The sequence below is a fragment of the Rhea pennata genome, chromosome 3, assembly GCF_028389875.1.
Source record: "Rhea pennata isolate bPtePen1 chromosome 3, bPtePen1.pri, whole genome shotgun sequence".
Lineage (NCBI taxonomy): Eukaryota > Metazoa > Chordata > Aves > Rheiformes > Rheidae > Rhea > Rhea pennata.
Genome location: NC_084665.1, coordinates 112543808 through 112560942, shown reverse-complemented (window position 1 = coordinate 112560942; position 17135 = coordinate 112543808). Strand labels below are relative to the sequence as shown.

The 17135-nt window shown below is 38.8% G+C and overlaps 1 protein-coding gene across 7 annotated transcripts in view; it reads left to right on the top strand.

Moving 5' to 3' along the window:
• Positions 1-17135, top strand: part of KIDINS220 (kinase D interacting substrate 220) — an 89082-nt gene that overhangs the window by 47406 nt on the left and 24541 nt on the right. For 6 of the 7 annotated variants that reach the window (XM_062573007.1, XM_062573006.1, XM_062573005.1 and 3 more), the window contains one exon: positions 15425-15603. In XM_062573007.1, the coding sequence (XP_062428991.1) occupies positions 15425-15603 (179 nt within the window). Of the gene's footprint in view, positions 1-6805; positions 7156-15424; positions 15604-17135 lie in introns of those variants that run through there. The other variant, XM_062573010.1, reaches the window with a different exon arrangement.

Sequence of the window (17135 nt, the reverse complement as noted above, 5' to 3'; positions counted from 1 at the left end):
CCCCAGTCTTCCTCTTGCTACCGATATATTTGAAGAATCTCTTCTTGTTGTCCTTGACATCCCTTGCCAGATTTAGTTCCAAGTGGGCCTTAGCCTTCCTTGTTGCATCTCTGCATCCTCTGACGGTATTCTTACATTCCTCTCAAGTGGTCCGTCCCCTCTTCCACATTCTGTGTACTTTCCTCTTCTGTTTTGCCAGCTGTCTGTTTTTGAGTTTTGCCAGGAGCTGCGTGCTCATCCGTGCAGGTCTCCTGTTCCCTTTGCTTGACTTCTTAACTCATAGGGATGCAGTGCTCTTGAGTTTGGAAGAAGTGATGCTTGAATATTAACCAGCTCTCTTGGATTCCCTTCTCTTCTTCCCCCCCCCCCCCAGGGCCTTAACCCATGGGATTGCTCCAAGTAGGTCTCTGAAGAGGCCAGAGTCTTCTCTCCTGAAGTCCAGGGTTGCGATCCTGCTTATTGGCTTGCTTCCTCCACGCAGGATCCTGAACTCCACCATCTTGTGGTCGCAGCAGCCACGGCTGCCCCCAACCTTCACATCTCTATCCAGTTCTCCTTTGTTGGTTAGGACAAGGTCCAGCAGGACACCCCTGCTTGTTGGCTCTTTCACCATCTGTGTCAAAAAAGTTTTCATCGATGCTCTGCAGGAACCTTCTGGACTGTCAGTGCCTAGCTGGGTTACCCAGTCCTTCCAGTGAAGATCAGGGTGGTTGAAGTCCCCCATGAGAACCAGGGCCTGCGATCATGAGGCTACTTCCAGCTGTCTGTAGAAGACGTATGTGCTTCCTCTTCCTGATCAGGTGGCCTGTATTAGAGACCCACAACAGTGTCATACCTTTTTTGGATGATGTTTGTGCCTCCTTTGGGACATGGTAGCAGCTTGTGATTCTGACAGTAGTCTGATTGTGATTCTGTAGTCTGACAGTAAGCTCTGAGCATTCAGAGCAGTGTCTGAAGCTATGAACTCTGCTGTCAGTACCTGGAAGTGCTATTGAAAAAAACCACGGATAGCTAGGAATCACAGATGGTTTACTATATACATATACCTTTATCTGTGCTTCAATTTGTTTTTAAAAGGGCATAAAAAAGCTGACTCTAGTATATTCTTACCTTGAAGGTTTGTTGGGGAAAGTAAGTTTCTTGGTGCTTTTCTATAGATATTGTGAAAGATGATTGCCAAAACAGTTCTGTCAGGATTAGTAAATCTTTGTCATACTATATAGAATTGGGAAGACCTTTTAAATATTGTATGGGCCGCATCTAGGATGTTTCTTTTTTAAAGAAACAAAATTGGGCTTATTTGCGAGATAGGCAGCTTTGCAGACAAATCTTTTGGATGGAGTTGCCCTGTTGCTCCCAGTTGCTCTGGGAGAGGCACTATGCTGTAATTCTTCTTTGATCATGAGTAGAGGGGAGCAAGGGAACCAAGCCTATGCTTTGTAATTCTATTAAACTTTGAAAGTAATGTTGAGTCTGGATTGTTGCTTCCATTCTAGGGTCTGGAGGAAAAATTTCTCTTAAGCCATTTAATTTTTTTAAACCTGAATTGCCGTATCTTCTCATTTCTAACTTCTTACTTCCAGCCTCTCTCTGTGCTGGTGTGATTCTTCTCTTGGCTTATCTTACCAGTTAGTATACTTACTAGCAGCAGTATTTATTCCTTTGATTTTTATCTGTTATCTTTCCAAGTCATTTCACACCATCAGGATTTTCATGCGGTGTATTTCCGTATCAAGAAAGGCTACTAATTCTGATTTCTTTTATATTGTGTTTTCCTTCCTGTTTTGTATTAACTGGCACTATTGCCATTGCCCACCTCTTTGACATGGTCTACTTCTATTATTTTTACCATTTCATTAATTATAGCAGACTAATATCCCTGTACATTTAAGTCGGGCTGAATTCTTCGTGTTGCTGTAAAGAATCTCTCTACTGTCAGTTCTTTTTGTAATGCTAAAATGTCTGACAGAAGTTGCAAAGAGATAGGAATAAAATACCTGATATTTCTATAAATTCAGTCATCAGGGAATTAAGTTGCCAGATTCAACAAGTTTGAATATTTGTAACTTCTCAGACTTGTAAATTAGCAATTATTATTATTATTTTGATTCTGACAGACATCTAGGTCATTATTTCTTTTCCCTGAAGACATTGATTCTTTCAATTTGCGGTATCTGATCTGAATTTTGGCCAACTTGTTTTCAATTTTCTGACATTTTCTGCTTTTTAAGAAACACATGAAGCAGTGATTTGTTGTTGACACCTTGTCCATTACAGTTCATGCTGTTAAAACTGATTGTATGGAAGGGAATGTCGTCTCACTCCCTTTAAATTTGCTCACTAAATGAGAATTTACTGAAGACAGTTTATGTGTTTACGTCCTTCTTTTTATCATGGCAGAGACCAAAGTCCATAGTACTTTGTCTGTTGGAAGAGGTTCCTAGAAGTATTAAGTAGTTGAATAACTGTCTTGTCATTAGGCCTTTTCTATGTGAAATCTGAGGAGATTAGTTAAACAATTTCTGCATATGAGAGCTAATCATTTCTTTTCCATGTCTTCTCAAGCTTTTTTTAAGCTGTTGGTAGGCGGTGTACTGTCTTCATTGATTAGACTGTTCAATTTGTTAAGGTTTATAAAGTTGAAGATGAAACCTAAGACATGTATATGCCCTTTGAGTTCAAAAGTACAATTCAGAAAATGACTACCTAACTTGTAAACACTTGAAAAAAGTATGTGTCTAATTTTTTTCACCTGAATTTCATGTGATATTTCGAGTTCTATGACTGTGAATGCCCAGAATTGCTAATAACTTGCCTAAGCTGAGTCTTGTGGTACTTTCCTTACATCTAAGCCTATTCAGGATCTTTAAGAGTCTGTATCTGAAACATTTAACAAACAAACAAACAAAAATGGATGAATAGATGGATTTTGAGCATGTTTATAGCAGAAATTCAGTACAAAAAACCCATGGCAGCTGAGGCTTCTTTCATACAAAAATACATGTAGAAGGGCAAGGAAGGCAGTACGTACCTCACATATTATTCTGTAGTGGTAGTGAGTGCTTTTTGCGGGGGACAGGTCATATGACTGGTTGCAGAAATGTTCTGCTCAGCTGCCCAAACAGGCTTGGGTGCTGTACTAGAGCTAAGTGTCAGTTGGCCTTTTCAAAACAAAATGGTAGGGAGCACTCTGTAGGCTACCAGAACAACTTCATGACCTTCTAGCTACCTATTAAGGAAGACCCCTTGGAAAAAAGAGTTAGTATAAAGTTGATGATAGATCCTGAGAACTGCCTGATGGTCATAGCTGGATGCCACTGGGGCCAGACATTCACCTAGGAAGAGGATACATCCGTGTGTTTTCCTCTTTCTCTTGGGGTTTAGATCTGTGTTTTTTACCTTTCTGAATACTAACCATGTGTGTCCATGTACAGAGAGGAAATGGGTAGTGTGTCGAGGGAGATCATCGTAAGAGAGACTGTGACACTTTGTCTCAGTGCTCTGAGATACTGGGGGAGGAGGATCCTTGATTCTGTTTTTACATTTTGTTTAATGATAATAACATATGGAATTTAGGTATTCACACAACCTTCTATACAGCATTTTGAACAGGCTAGTTTTGTTGTTACTCTGCTCATCATGTTTGATGTCATGAGAGACAGTCCTAGATGTCACTCCTTGCTCGGGGTTTGCTCAAGGAACTTAAGCTGAGGTGCTAAGACAAGGCTTCTCAGTCCTTTCTGAAGATCACTTTGACAAGTGGCTGCAGTTCCCTAAATTTCTGTGTTATGCCTATTCCGATACTCATTCAAAATACGAGAACCTTAGAGCTTGGCTTAGGATGCGGAAAGCTATCATGAGCCATCTGTGCAGATTAGGAGCTCCTCAACTTGCTTACTTTCCTTGAAGACATGTTTTTTAGGAAGTTAAAGGAAACTATGGAAATCAAGAGTCTTAAGTCTTTGATTTTGAAAGATGAGACATATCTTCCAACATTAGAAAATGGTTGTGTTTTTCTTAAAAGTTGTAAATAACTGTAGTTGGTGTTTTTAACAGTGTATAATTTATCCATCACTTTGGCTGAATTTAACCTCTGTGCTAAAGTATTTGTGTAGACATGTGTGTGTGCATACCTATGGCATTCAAATTGAATGGCAAACCAATTTGCAAAAGCAAAGCATACCAACTTTAGAATAGGTCGATATTTTTCTTTTATTCAGGATTCTTTTGTGTGGAAGACTGAAGGATCTAAGCTAATTCACTTAGTACTTTTAAAAATACTTTTACAGTTGATATACCATTCTGAAGAATAACTTCTGGGAGACATCTGCTCTAACTATATACATATCATGGAAGAGTATTGGTATTTCTTGATTTCTTCAGTTCTAGATGTTATCTTACCAGTTTCAGGATTAAGATATAATTTTGCTTGCATTATTCCCCCTCCCCCCAACAAAGTTGTTCATTTTTGGAAGTAACCATAGAAACAGTTATCTCTAGTAGTGGTAACTAAAGAAATGATTAATCTCTCATTACAGAGACAGTGTTGGGACCTCATCCTCTGTTTCTCTCTCTCCTTTTTTTTTTTTTTTTTTTTCTCAGGTTAAACTGGTAAAGACTAATTCAGTTATAAATGTACCAGCAGTTGACTAATGTAGATTTGGTGTTCTATAAATGTGCTTTCATTGTGTTTTACTGATAAGTTAAAATCTTTTGTGTACTAAGCCTGTGTGAATCAAAGTAGGAGATCACTTGTGCAAGTTAAAACATTTTTCTATATGACATAGAATTGAGTATGTGTACTTCATTGTTTTCTACTCCAATTTAAGAAAATGTATTTACAACATACTAAAAATAGTACCAAAATATAAATGATATGAAAATTATTAAAGAAATCTGATTTCATAAAACAATCAGAAAATAGTATTCTGTAGCGCTAGTAGTAAAATTTATTTTTCCCCATATAAAGCCTCATTTATTTTTATAGCAATTTGATGACACATCTGCTTGCTTTATTCAGCTGAAAAGAAAATGTTGGTTCTTGGTGTTTTGTAAAATTGCTTTGTTAAATTATTTTCGAAATCGTTCAACTTTTAACAAATGACATTTGATACTAACATTGGAAAGCAATTTTAGCTAATTAAGTAGATCCTTCTATAAACCATTGGAACATTAAGATGACAAACTGTTCATTCAGGATTATTTTAATTGGTACAATTATTGTAATTTTGTTGCAATTATGTGTTGAGCTAAAAGCTTTTGTCTAAATCATTTGAAGGTTTTTTTGTTAATATACATAAGTAAGAAGAAAAAGAATAAAATAAAACCTGAAGATAAGCATTATCTGTCTACTTTTCCATTACAGTGTTTTAGACAAGTATCTATTAAACTATTCTTTCTAAAAATTGTTTTACGTATTTTCAGCAAATCTCTAGCAATGTTAAAACTGAACAAGATCATTTGAAATGTAACTTTTCTGAAAGGTTGTCACATTAATTCCAGTTTTGACACTGTTTGAATACCTCTTAATAAAAAGGATAAAATTGACTTTTGAGAGATTTGTGGGTTGCATGAAATCTATTAATGTATTAATTTAGGAAGTGTAGCTTTTCGGGGAGTATAGAAATTAAAGATGAAAAAGCTATGTAAGTTTCCTCATTCATCACTCTGATAATGTTATCTACAGTAATTCTTTTCTAGTTTTAAATAAATCAGTTTCTTTAAATAAGTGATTTATAGGCATTACTTCTAAATATTTAACCTGCTTTGTTTTTCAATTTTATTGTGTCCTATTTAAAAAGCAGGGCACGTAAAGTTACCATGTTCTTTATTATTGTGCTAATCACGGGGTCTTGATGTTAATAGACAGCATCTCAATTAAGTAGTAGGATATTCTTTCCCAGACTTTGACTGTATAAGTATACCTGTGTGAAGGTCTGTTAAGACGTTCATGACTTGAGAGAAGAAAGTACCAGGGGGCATGGCAAGTAAGCAGAAAGTTCAGATGAAAAGACATTAGAGAGAGAAAAATGACTGGAGCAAAAAGCTAATTAGAGCAAGGCAGAGGAAGTTTTCTGAGTACTTTAAGCTTTTTATGTGGTTCTCTTATTCCTCTTGCGGTAATAATTCATATTTCTGAATTACTCCCCAGTTAAGTCTTCAAATACTTAAAATGTAGTTAATGTGTATTAATGGCATCTCTCCAAAATGCTAATGTGTATAGTTTAATCCCTTCCAAACTTAGCTGATTGAAACTAGTTTAGGACAGAATACAGCAGCCTTAATTTTAGCAACCCTATAAACAAAATTTCAAGAACAAAACTTTTAGTTCTAACCTGCTGAAGTTGAATCATATGACTTCTGTACTTTTGGGGGAATCAATAAGGTTGCCAAATAAAACTGGGAATAATGCATTGCCTTTTGTATCCACTGGATATCTTTATCAGGAAGAGAAGAGGAGACGAAATACTTGCTTCATCTTCTGAAAATACTTGCCACTTACTGCGGTGTAAAAGCATGCCAAGTAAGCAGTAACATGGGGTATCAAGTGCTGTGGAAATTGATGCTCTTGTATTCTTTTCAATTACTTATTCAGATACCCATACAAAACATTTGTCTCAGTTGGTCAGTTCTGTCATAGGAGGCTACTTCATAAGGGCAAGATGAAGGAATAGATTAAGTAGTCCAGATGATGAACTGTGTAAAGGAAGTAAAATTCCTTTGCTTCTGGTTGACTTTCCTCTGGTTGTTAACCTATAAAAGTTAATGTCATATAGCAAATTTATCTTTTTGCCCTCTGTTTCAGGATAGGATTAATAACAGATTGACAGACTGATATACAGCTTATTCTGGGAAATGGAACTTGGACTTCTGTGAACAAGGTTTTTGCCAGGGACATACGGAGGAGGGCTGCCCTTTCATATGGTCCTGAGGTTTAACTGTATGCTCTGATATTACAGCCCTGGAATAGCATCTTCTAGTGGAGACTAGAGTGGACCATGGTGATATCTAATGCTATAAGACCTGCAAATATTTGCTGAATTTTTGTAGTCTACAGCTGAAGGAATGACTAAAAGAATCCCTGCATCAAGTCATAGAGTTACATTGTAACTGGCATTCAATGATGTAAACATCAGGAACAGACTAATAATATATTCTGGTATTCTAGTTGTATTGTGTGAGTGATCTTGTGGGACTTGTCAGTGAGACGTAATTACTTTTTCACTTACAGATCAGTGTTCGGCTGTCTTAGATTCTTTTGTATTACTCTATTTTTCAACTTTTTCTTCTGTATAATGAATGTGTTTCTTTTTCGAATTCTTTTCCTTTAATTCAAAAGTCACTGTGAAGCTGTGAGTGAATCCAGGCATTTGTAACTATATTAACACGTATTTTTAATGATAATGAGTGCTGATGTAGGGAATAACCTGGAAAGTCAAATTTAAGTTTGATATTTATAACATGGCTCAATGGCAGAGCATGATATTGTGTGGAGGGGACTGATTTAATGAACATCAATCTTTTAAGGCTCAAAATGCTTTTTCTTTCCAAAAGGATCAAAAGTTACAACACTCAGTTTTGCAAAGAGAGATTTCCTGATACCTACTGTAATAGGAGGAGTTTTTAAATAGCTATTGCATCTGTTCAGTGAAGTTTCTGTGGTATTTAATATGCACTGTAGGGTTTATAATTTTTGTTGAGATAGCTATATCAAACCATGGCTTTGCTTTTTCTTGTCTTTCAATTCATTTTATTTGTAGCATTGAGTGCACGGCAGCTTTTTACTTCTGTTTTGTGCAGATGCATATCTATAAACAGTTATTCCTTTTGAGTATCCAAACTGCTTATTACAAACTTCAACTTGAAAAAAATATTTGCAGCAGTATTTTAAATACATTGTTAGTGCTGCAAATTTTCTTAAGTATTTTCTGTCAGAGCTTTTAATCAGGAAGAAATACACCTTTATGCATGCAGATAAACTATTCGCAATTATTCTGTGCAGGTAGGGGAGGGATAAGCTAAATAACTTAAAGTAAAATATTGTTATTGATATCATATTACCAGATATTGAAGATCAGATGCTTCATTATCAGGTTGTTAAGCATCAAAAATCTTTATTGCATCACAGAATAGTCCAAATTTTCCAGTTTTCTGTTTCCAGGCATCACATGTTCAAGAAAGAAATGTTTTTATCATTTTTAATGCAAAATTGTTTCATTCTTTAAAGATACATTTTTATCTTGAACTGTATTGAGAGAAAAATTTAAATATGATAATTTAATGCCTTTTGTTGCTCTAATTATTATTAAATTATTTAATGTTACTAATTAACCCTGTTTTCTGTGAAATTCAAAAGTTAAATGACTCTTGTCCCCACAGTTACTTGCTGCTGTAAAACACATGAGAAAGTAACAGCTTTAGGTATGCAAAGACTAACTTGCAGAATTTCTTTGTTTTCACCTTCAGAGAGATTTGAAAGAGCAGGAAGAATGGCCCTTTAGAGCCTTAGAACTTAAGGAAAAGTCAGGCTTCAACTTACGGGGCATAGCAAGGGCAGGCTGCTCCACAAGGCAAAAGGCAAGCTGGGAATGGAGGGCAACGGCAAGGCAGGCAGGGTGTTGATTTCATGAACAAGTCCCACACTACCCAAACAAGAAGAGTAGAGTAGATTCAGCTGCATGGTCAGCAAATAGCCCAGCAATTCCCAGGCAAGTCTGTAGCCCCACAGCAGGTTTGTGATCATACCAGGAGGTCAAGTCAGTCACCTCCATCCCTGGAAGGAGGGAGCTTGCTCTGGACGTAATCCCCAAGCCTGTGGAGGAAAAGGTGATCAGGTGTAGTCAGCATGGATTCACCGAGGGGAAATCATACTTCACCAATCTGATAGCCTTTATGATGGAATGACTGGCTGGGTAGATGAGGGGAGAGCAGCAGACAGTGTCTACCTTGATTTCAGCAAGCCTTTCAACACTGTCTCCCGTAACTACCTCCTAGAGAAGCTCAGGAAGTCTAGAGTAGATGAGTAGACTGTGAGGTGAATTGAGAACTGGCTGAAAGGCAGAGCTCAGAGGTTCATCATCAATGGTGCAGAGTCTCGGTGGTGGCCTGTAGGTAGCAGTGTCTCCCAGGGCTCAGTACTGGGTCCCATCCTGTTCAACCTCTTCATCAATGACCTGGATGAGGGGACAGAGTGCCTCCTCAGCAAGTTGACTGATGATACCAAGCTGGGAGGAGTGGCTGATACACCTGAGGGCTGTGCTGCCATTCAGAGAGACCTGGACAGGCTGGAGAGTTGGGCAGAGAGGAACCTCCTGAGGTTCAACAAGGGCAAGTGCAGAGTCCTGCACCTCGGGAGGAATAACCCTGTACACCAGGACAAGCTGGGGGTGGACCTGTTGAAGAGCAGCTCTGCAGAGAAGGCCCTGGGAGTGCTGGTGGAGCCAGCAATGTGCCCTAGTGCTCAGGAAGGCCAATGGTCTCCTTGGGTGTATTAGGAAGAGTGCTGCCAGCAGAATGAGGGAGATGATCCTCCCTGTCTACTCAGCCCTGGGGAGGCCTCATCTCGAGTACTGTGTCCAGTGCTGGGCTCCCAGGACAAGAGAGACATGGAGCTCCTGGAGAGAGTCCAGAGTAGGACTGTGAGGATGATTAGGGGACCAGAGAGATCTGGGCCTGCTTAGCATGAAGAAGACTGGGAAGTCTTAATGTATCAATGTATACAAATATCTCAAAGGAGGGCATCAAGAGGCTGGGGCCAGACTCTTTTCAGTGGTGTGCCCAGTGACAGGACAAGCAGCAATGGGCACAAAGTGAAACACAGGAAGTTTCGCCTGAATATGAGGGAGAACTTCTTCACTATGAGAGTGACAGAGCCCTGGAACAGGTTGCTCAGAGAGGTTGTGGAGCCTCCTTCCCTGGAGATGTTCAAAACCCACTCAGACACAATTCTGTGCAACGTGCTCTGGGTGACCCTGCTTGAGCAGGGGGATTGGACTACCTGATCTGCAGAGTCCCTTCCAACCTCAATCACTCTGTGATTCAGTGAGTCAGCGTACCAGCAGGGTACATGGATGTAAGCAAGTGTCTGTACAGTGCATCTCAGCCCAAAACCAATGTCAAAGACCTGAGCTTAAATGCAGTTCAGAGTTAAGCAAGAGAGGTGCCCAGTGAGGTTTTTCACAGCTGTCTGATGCCAGGTTATTCAACTGCACAGTGTCAGGGCTGACTTTGAGTGTAGGCATTCCAACCCCTGTGCAGAGGCAGCCAAACCCCTGGCAGGGGAGAGGTAGCAGAGGTATTTGGCGTACACATGACCTTGACACAACCCAAGCGAACATGGAATGGGGTGCAGTACAGCCCTCTGGTGTGGATGAAGGTGGATGATGCTGCTGATGCTACCTCCTTAACGCCTCCTTGCTGGGTGGTGAAGGACCATATTCTGTGATCATGACCATCTCCTTCAGAAGCAGGTGAAAATAAAGACTGTATCATGTATAGCATGACGGTATAATGTCTTCCTCCAGTCTCTTCTGGCAACATTCACTGCTGAATGGTTCTCCTGAAAGTACTAGGGTCCCGTGGACTACCTGTTGTACTACGGTAGTTATTTCCAACCAGTCACAGAAGTGCAAGATGAACATAAACTAGAAAAGAATTGGAGCAAGTTCAGTCTTTTGAATGGAAGATATGATAGTGTACCTGTATGTGTTTATAAAAAGTTATTAGGAGAAAAAGCCAGAAATAGTTCATCCATTTTGGAGTATAACTTGAATCACACAGGAAGCAAATTTTAATTTTAATTGCTTGTAGAAAGAATCCATGATAAATAATGGAATTAATTTTTTTTAAGATTCTCTTCTGTCACTCTAAGGTTCTGTTTTGGACTCATTCCTTTTAAATACAAATAGTTTCTCATGGAAATAGACAGTCTGCAACACTGACAGTTTTTGATTGTGATTTAAAGAGTAATTTTCTACCTGAGAAAAAAATCAGCCCCAAAGTGACGACAGGATATTCATGATGCTTATATTTTAGAAAAAATAAGCATGCTTTACATACTAACTTTTTTTTTTTTTAATCTAAGAAGTACAAGCACATATGATTTTTGTGGCTCCTTGCCAGATAATTATCATTTACATAAGTATTTCATTCAGGAACGTTGTTTAAGGCGTTGAACTCAGGAGGTTAGAATTCAGGCTTCAATATGTAAACCAGCAGTGGGCTGTTGGCTTCTGAACAGTAGTATTGTTCATCATATTCAGAACACTGTTCATATTCAGACTTAAGCAGAGCATAAAAATGTAGCTAAGTTGTTTCATGTGACTCGTCAGCTGTGTTTTATTTAAATCTATGTCACATTTTCTTTTGGCATTTTACTTTGTAGATTTAAATGTTGAAGTAGGCTGCTCTTTCATTCTTCAGTCTCTTAGTTGTCATTTTGGCAGTTTAAACTTTCACGTCTGGAATATTGAAGAGTAAATATACATAACTAATGTGTCCATTAGAGGTATTTTTAATCTATGATATTTACAGACATCCATATGCTTCCAATCAGTTTCATTATAGTTGCATATCTAAGGCAAAATGGAAGTACCTATGTTAGTAGTTAAATATTAATGTAGAGTAGATAGTTTTCAGATTTTGTTGAATATACATATTTTACTAGATTTCTGTCTCTTTTCTTTTATGATTCACTCCTTGAGGTGAAGATCACTATTAGCTTCTACTTGTAGTTTTTTTTTTCTCCTTAACGCTATTGGAAAATGAACTGTTTTCATTGTTTGAAATGGTGAACCTTTCAGAGTCTTTTAAGTTTCACTTACTAAAGAAACACCACCTTTTATTCTCTCAGAGCTGGAGCCTGTGAAGCCTTTTCTTTCCTTATGTTGAACTTCCTTTCAGTAATCCTACTATAATCTAAAGGATTTAATGCAGCTCATAATATAATACAGGATCAGAACTTTGGTTAGAATAGGTTGCAGCTAATTTTATGCCATGGATTTGTTATTTCTCCAGCATAGGGAAATATGCATAAAGTTATTCATAGATGCTGCTTGTAACAGTATGATATGGCAGTAGTCTCCGTTTTTTAGGTACTGAGTCCATTCCATTATTCTCTTTAAAGTCAAGTAAAATTTATAAGAATATGTTAATGCTGCTTTTAGTACAGCGTAGAAGCTTGAAAGATTAGAGCACACCTGAAATGCATTTTCATTTTAAATGACTTGTATTTACCTCAAACATTTAGTTTTAATCCTCAATTCATTTTATATCTTATAATAATGAGTACTAAATACTACGTAAATGTGGTGTCTCTGGAATAATCCATAGTATGTGAAATTCTAGTTTTTATGGAGATCTAAAAATAAAAATGAAAGAGTATCAGTGTTTTTAAGAAACTCATGAATTGTGAAAAAAAGCTCATTCAGCTAGTGATAGACCTACCTCGTTAGCGGCATTGAAAATACAAATCAGTTATGATCAGAATTCCCCCCAAAAACCCTGACTTACACACAAGTGTGTGTCTTTTTAATGTAACAGATTCTTGACTGCAATTTGATAGGTTACTGAACGTATCTAATGTTGTCGTCTTCCCTTTTCATCCCTATTTCTTTGTCTTCTTTTATACTTCCTTCAGTGTACTTTAGTCCTTTACCTCCTTTCCAAAGGATCATAGAATCAGTAAGGTTGGAAGGGACCCCTGGAGATCATCCAGTCCAACCTCCCTGCTCAGAGGGTCACCTAGAGCGTGTTAGACGGGGTTGCATCCAGGCGGGCCTTGAAGAGCTCCAGAGAAGGAGACTCCACCACTTCTCTGGGCAACCTGTGCCGGGGTTCGGTCACTCTCACAGGGAAGAAATTCCCCCTCACGCTCAGGCCGAACTTCCTGTGCTTCAATTTCTGCCCATTGCCTCTTGTCCTGTCACACGGGGCAACTGAGAAGAGTTTGTCTCCGTCCCCTTGGACTGGACTCGCTCCAGGAGCTCCATGTCTCTCTTGTCCTGGGAGCCCAGCACTGGACACAGTACTCGAGATGAGGCCTCCCCAGGGCTGAGTAGAGATCATCTCCCTCATTCTGCTGGCAGCACTCTTCCTAATGCACCCCAGGAGACCATTGGCCTTCCTGAGCACTAGGGCACATTGCTGGCTCATGGTCAACTTGTCATCCACCAGCACTCCCAGGGCCTTCTCTGCAAAGCTGCTCTTCAGCAGGTCAGCCCCCAGCTTGTCCTGGTGCCTGGGGTTATTCCTCCTGAGGTGCAGGACTCTGCACTTGCCCTCGTTGAACCTCAGGAGGTTCCTGTCTGCCCAACTCTCCAGCCTGTCCAGGTCTCTCTGAATGGTAGCACAGCCCTTGGGTGTATCAGCCACTCCTCCTAGCTTGGTATCATCAGTCAACTTGCTGAGGAGGCACTCTGTCCCCTCATCCAGGTCATTGATGAAGAGGTTGAACAGGATGGGACCCAGTACTGAGCCCTGGGGGACACCACTAGCCACAGGCCTCCAACTAGACCCCACTCCACCGATGACGACCCTCTGAGCTCTGCCTTTCAGCCAGTTCTCAATTCACCTCACTGTCCACTCGTCTAACCCACACTTCCTGAGCTTCTCGACTCACTGTCCACTCGTCTAACCCACACTTCCTGAGCTTCTCGAGGAGGTAGTTACGGGAGACAGTGTCAAAAGCCTTGCTGAAGTCAAGGTACATAGTGTCCACTGCTCTCCCCTCATCTACCCAGCCAGTCATTCCATCATAAAGGCTATCAGATTGATTAAGCAGGATTTCCCCTTGGAACAGTGTGGGCAATTGCCTTAGCTGTTTTAACTGTTCGCAAAGCAGAAAAAATGTTCCCTCTGTTTGCTATGTTAACTTCTGCATTATGTTAGTAAGTTAAAGCAGCTCACAGAGCAGTCTATAAGTAGGTATTTACAGTGAGCAACAAAAAAGGACAGGAGCATGAGAGTGAGTTTTTTAAGCCACCCCTTCTCATGCAGTTGTGATCTCAATACAACTTTGGGAAAAGCCATTAATTAGTGAGGTTTGTCATTCATATTGTATGTATATGTATGTGAATCTTTATATTCATAACTTTTTAAACTTTAAATATAGTGGTTACCTCCACTAGTATGAGTTTACCTCACTAGCATACTGTCACCATAACTTTCTAGTCATTTCAATAACCATGTCAGCCTTTCTCGGTGCATTCTTTCACTTCCTTTTACTGGCTGTTTCTATACTTACTATACCAGATGTGAGAAGCTTTTCTTAATAATCCATTTAGATTATAATTTCTCATTTGCTGTGAAACCAGATACCAGTCGTGATACTATGAGATGAAATAGGTCCACTTGACCCATGATGTTAGCCTCTATCGCTTGTTTAGATTTGGAAGAAGCTTTCTATAAACTTCACAAAGCTAGCATTTAATCCTTCTCCTTATTCCTCCATAAAACTCTCCTTTACACTGGTGCTTACAAAAAAAATACCATATTGCTTGACAGTAGTCATAATGCATCAACTATTCATAGAATCCTAGTATCGGTAAGGTTGGAAGGGACCTCCAGAGATCATCTAGTCCAACCTCCCTGCTCAGCAGGGTCACCTAGAGCGTGTTAGATAGGGTTGCATCCAGGTGGGCCTTGAAGATCTCCAGACAAGGAGCCCCTCCACCACCCCTCTGGGCAACCTGTGCCAGGGCTTGGTCATTCTCACAAGGAAGAAATTCCCCCTCACGCTCAGACCGAACTTCCTGTGCTTCAATTTCTGCTCATTGCCTCTTGTCCTGTCACACGGGACAACTGAAAAGAGTTTGTCCTTGTCCCCTTGACACCCCCCCTTCGGGTACTTGTTATACTGATTGTCTCATCATTTTATCATTCTCTGTAGTTGCTTCTTGCCTTAGAAGATGAACTGCATGAAAGCAGACACCTCCCATCTATTCTACGATGAAATCTCATTCATTTTGCCTCTGACCCAAAGATGCCTGAGCATTGCTGTTGCAAGAATTACTAGTTTAAAAATTATTATTTTAACCATGGAATTTCTGAATTAGTACCAGAATTAGAATGGATCTTTAAAGTTAATGTTTAAACATGATTACTTCCCCTTACTTTGAATTTGTTGCTACGATCTGGAATTCCTGATCTGATTTTAATTTTCTTAATGGTTTCTTTGAGATTTCTCTGAAGCATACAATTAGACAGGATTACTTGGAAGTCTGTGTCTCTTCATTTTTGAAAAAGTTATTGGTCTTTCTGCAGACAATGCAAATCTTCACATGTTCTCTTTATTTTCCAAAAACAGGTAGAATGGATACAGCTGTGTTGGATTGTCTTTTTCCATAGAGCATCAATTTGCAAATAGAAGTCATACTCTGATAAATGTGGTTTATTTGAGATTTATCTAATTGCTTATTCTTTTCAGGATTTCAAAGAATATTCCTACAACGAAAGATGTTGAACCGCTACTGGAAATTGATGGGGACATCCGGAACTTTGAAGTATTTCTGTCTTCACGAACACCTGTTCTAATAGCACGTGATGTAAAAACCTTTTTACCATGTACTGTAAATTTAGATCCTAAGCTACGAGAAATCATTGCAGGTGAGTGTATATTCAAATAAATGGAAAATGTCAGATCCTATTATTTCCTTTTGTTTTACGTAGAGCTACTTAGCATGTTGAACAGAATCTTGATTTGTTCATCAGTTCATATGTTTGAAGCTTGAAGGGGCCTTCTGATCATTTGATTTGACTTTGGTAATAGGCCATTCAGTTTCCCTGAGTAGCTTTGCTGTAGAGACCTAATCATACTAGATTAAAACCTCTCTTTTGGAGGGGGAAATCCTCTATTTTTGATTTAAAGACTGTTTTAGCAGATGGAGGGAATCAGTACTTTTTGTTGGTTTATTCTAGTTTTAAATCCCCATACTGGTTGAAAAAAGGCACAATTACTGGGTTTCAGTTTTTATCCCTAAGTTCTTATATTTTGTCTTTACTAGATTTAAGAGCCCTTTTAATAGCCTGTGTTACTACTTGTTGTGATGATTCGTGCATTATACTTTTTGTGTAATTTGAAACATAGCTTTTCATGTTTCTCACTGGAATACATTTTCTTTGGTCACAGGATTTTTTTATTCAACTTCTGTAATTTTTCCAGTTTAACATCTGCTTCAGAAAGTAGAGCAGAGCTAAATCTTCTGTTGCTACCCAAATACTTTTATACAGCCAAAAATTGCATCAGAATTTATCAATTTTATCTTTCATTATCAAATATTTCTTTTCAACATTTTGTTCAGTCTCAAGCCTTGACGTGCATGTTTCAGGCATTCCACTGTTACGGCCTCAATTATTGTTCACAAAAATATTTAATTTTGCCATGTGATTCATTAAAACCCATTTTACTTGAAATGAGTACAACTCTGCTTTTTCTGTCCATGTGCTGTCTTTGAATCACAGAATAATTTTATTAGTAGTAGCAAGTTTACTTCTGAGTCATTGCCAAGAATTTTGAATAGCATCAAATGATCGATGACATGATTTAGAAACTGGAGTGAGTGAAACAAAGTGAAACTTTCTTTTGATGTGTCTCCCACTAGATACCTTTGTAGCTGTTACCTCTTTGGAACTTTGTATGTGCACCTTGGTACTGAAATTGCTCTTAGGATGAGTGTTCTTCATTTGTAGTCTCAAAAATTGATGTCAGGTTCTGATGTGTTCTGTTCTGCAAAAACACTCTGCTCAGCATTAAATGTTGTCACTCTTGATTGCTGCTGTGGATTGATGTGACCTATTGTATGACAGTGTTTGCCTAGTCTTAGGAATTGCTTTTACATCTGGAGTAAGGCTAAGGCATGCTAACATTTCCACCTGTTCAGAGTTACTACAGCTTTGAAGAAAAATAGAACCTTAAAGTAGGATTCCTTTGAGTCTTTGCTATTATTGTAAGTGTCTATGCTGTATCTATGTTCAGATCAGCAATTCAAATTAATAAATATATGTATTTTTATAATTCCTTCTCTTCATTTAATAGCTGCTACAGGTGCATTTGGGACAACCTGACTTTATTCCCAAACTGTCTTGTTGATCTCATTATAAATAGTGTATGCCTGAATACCACATCAGACGTCTTTACA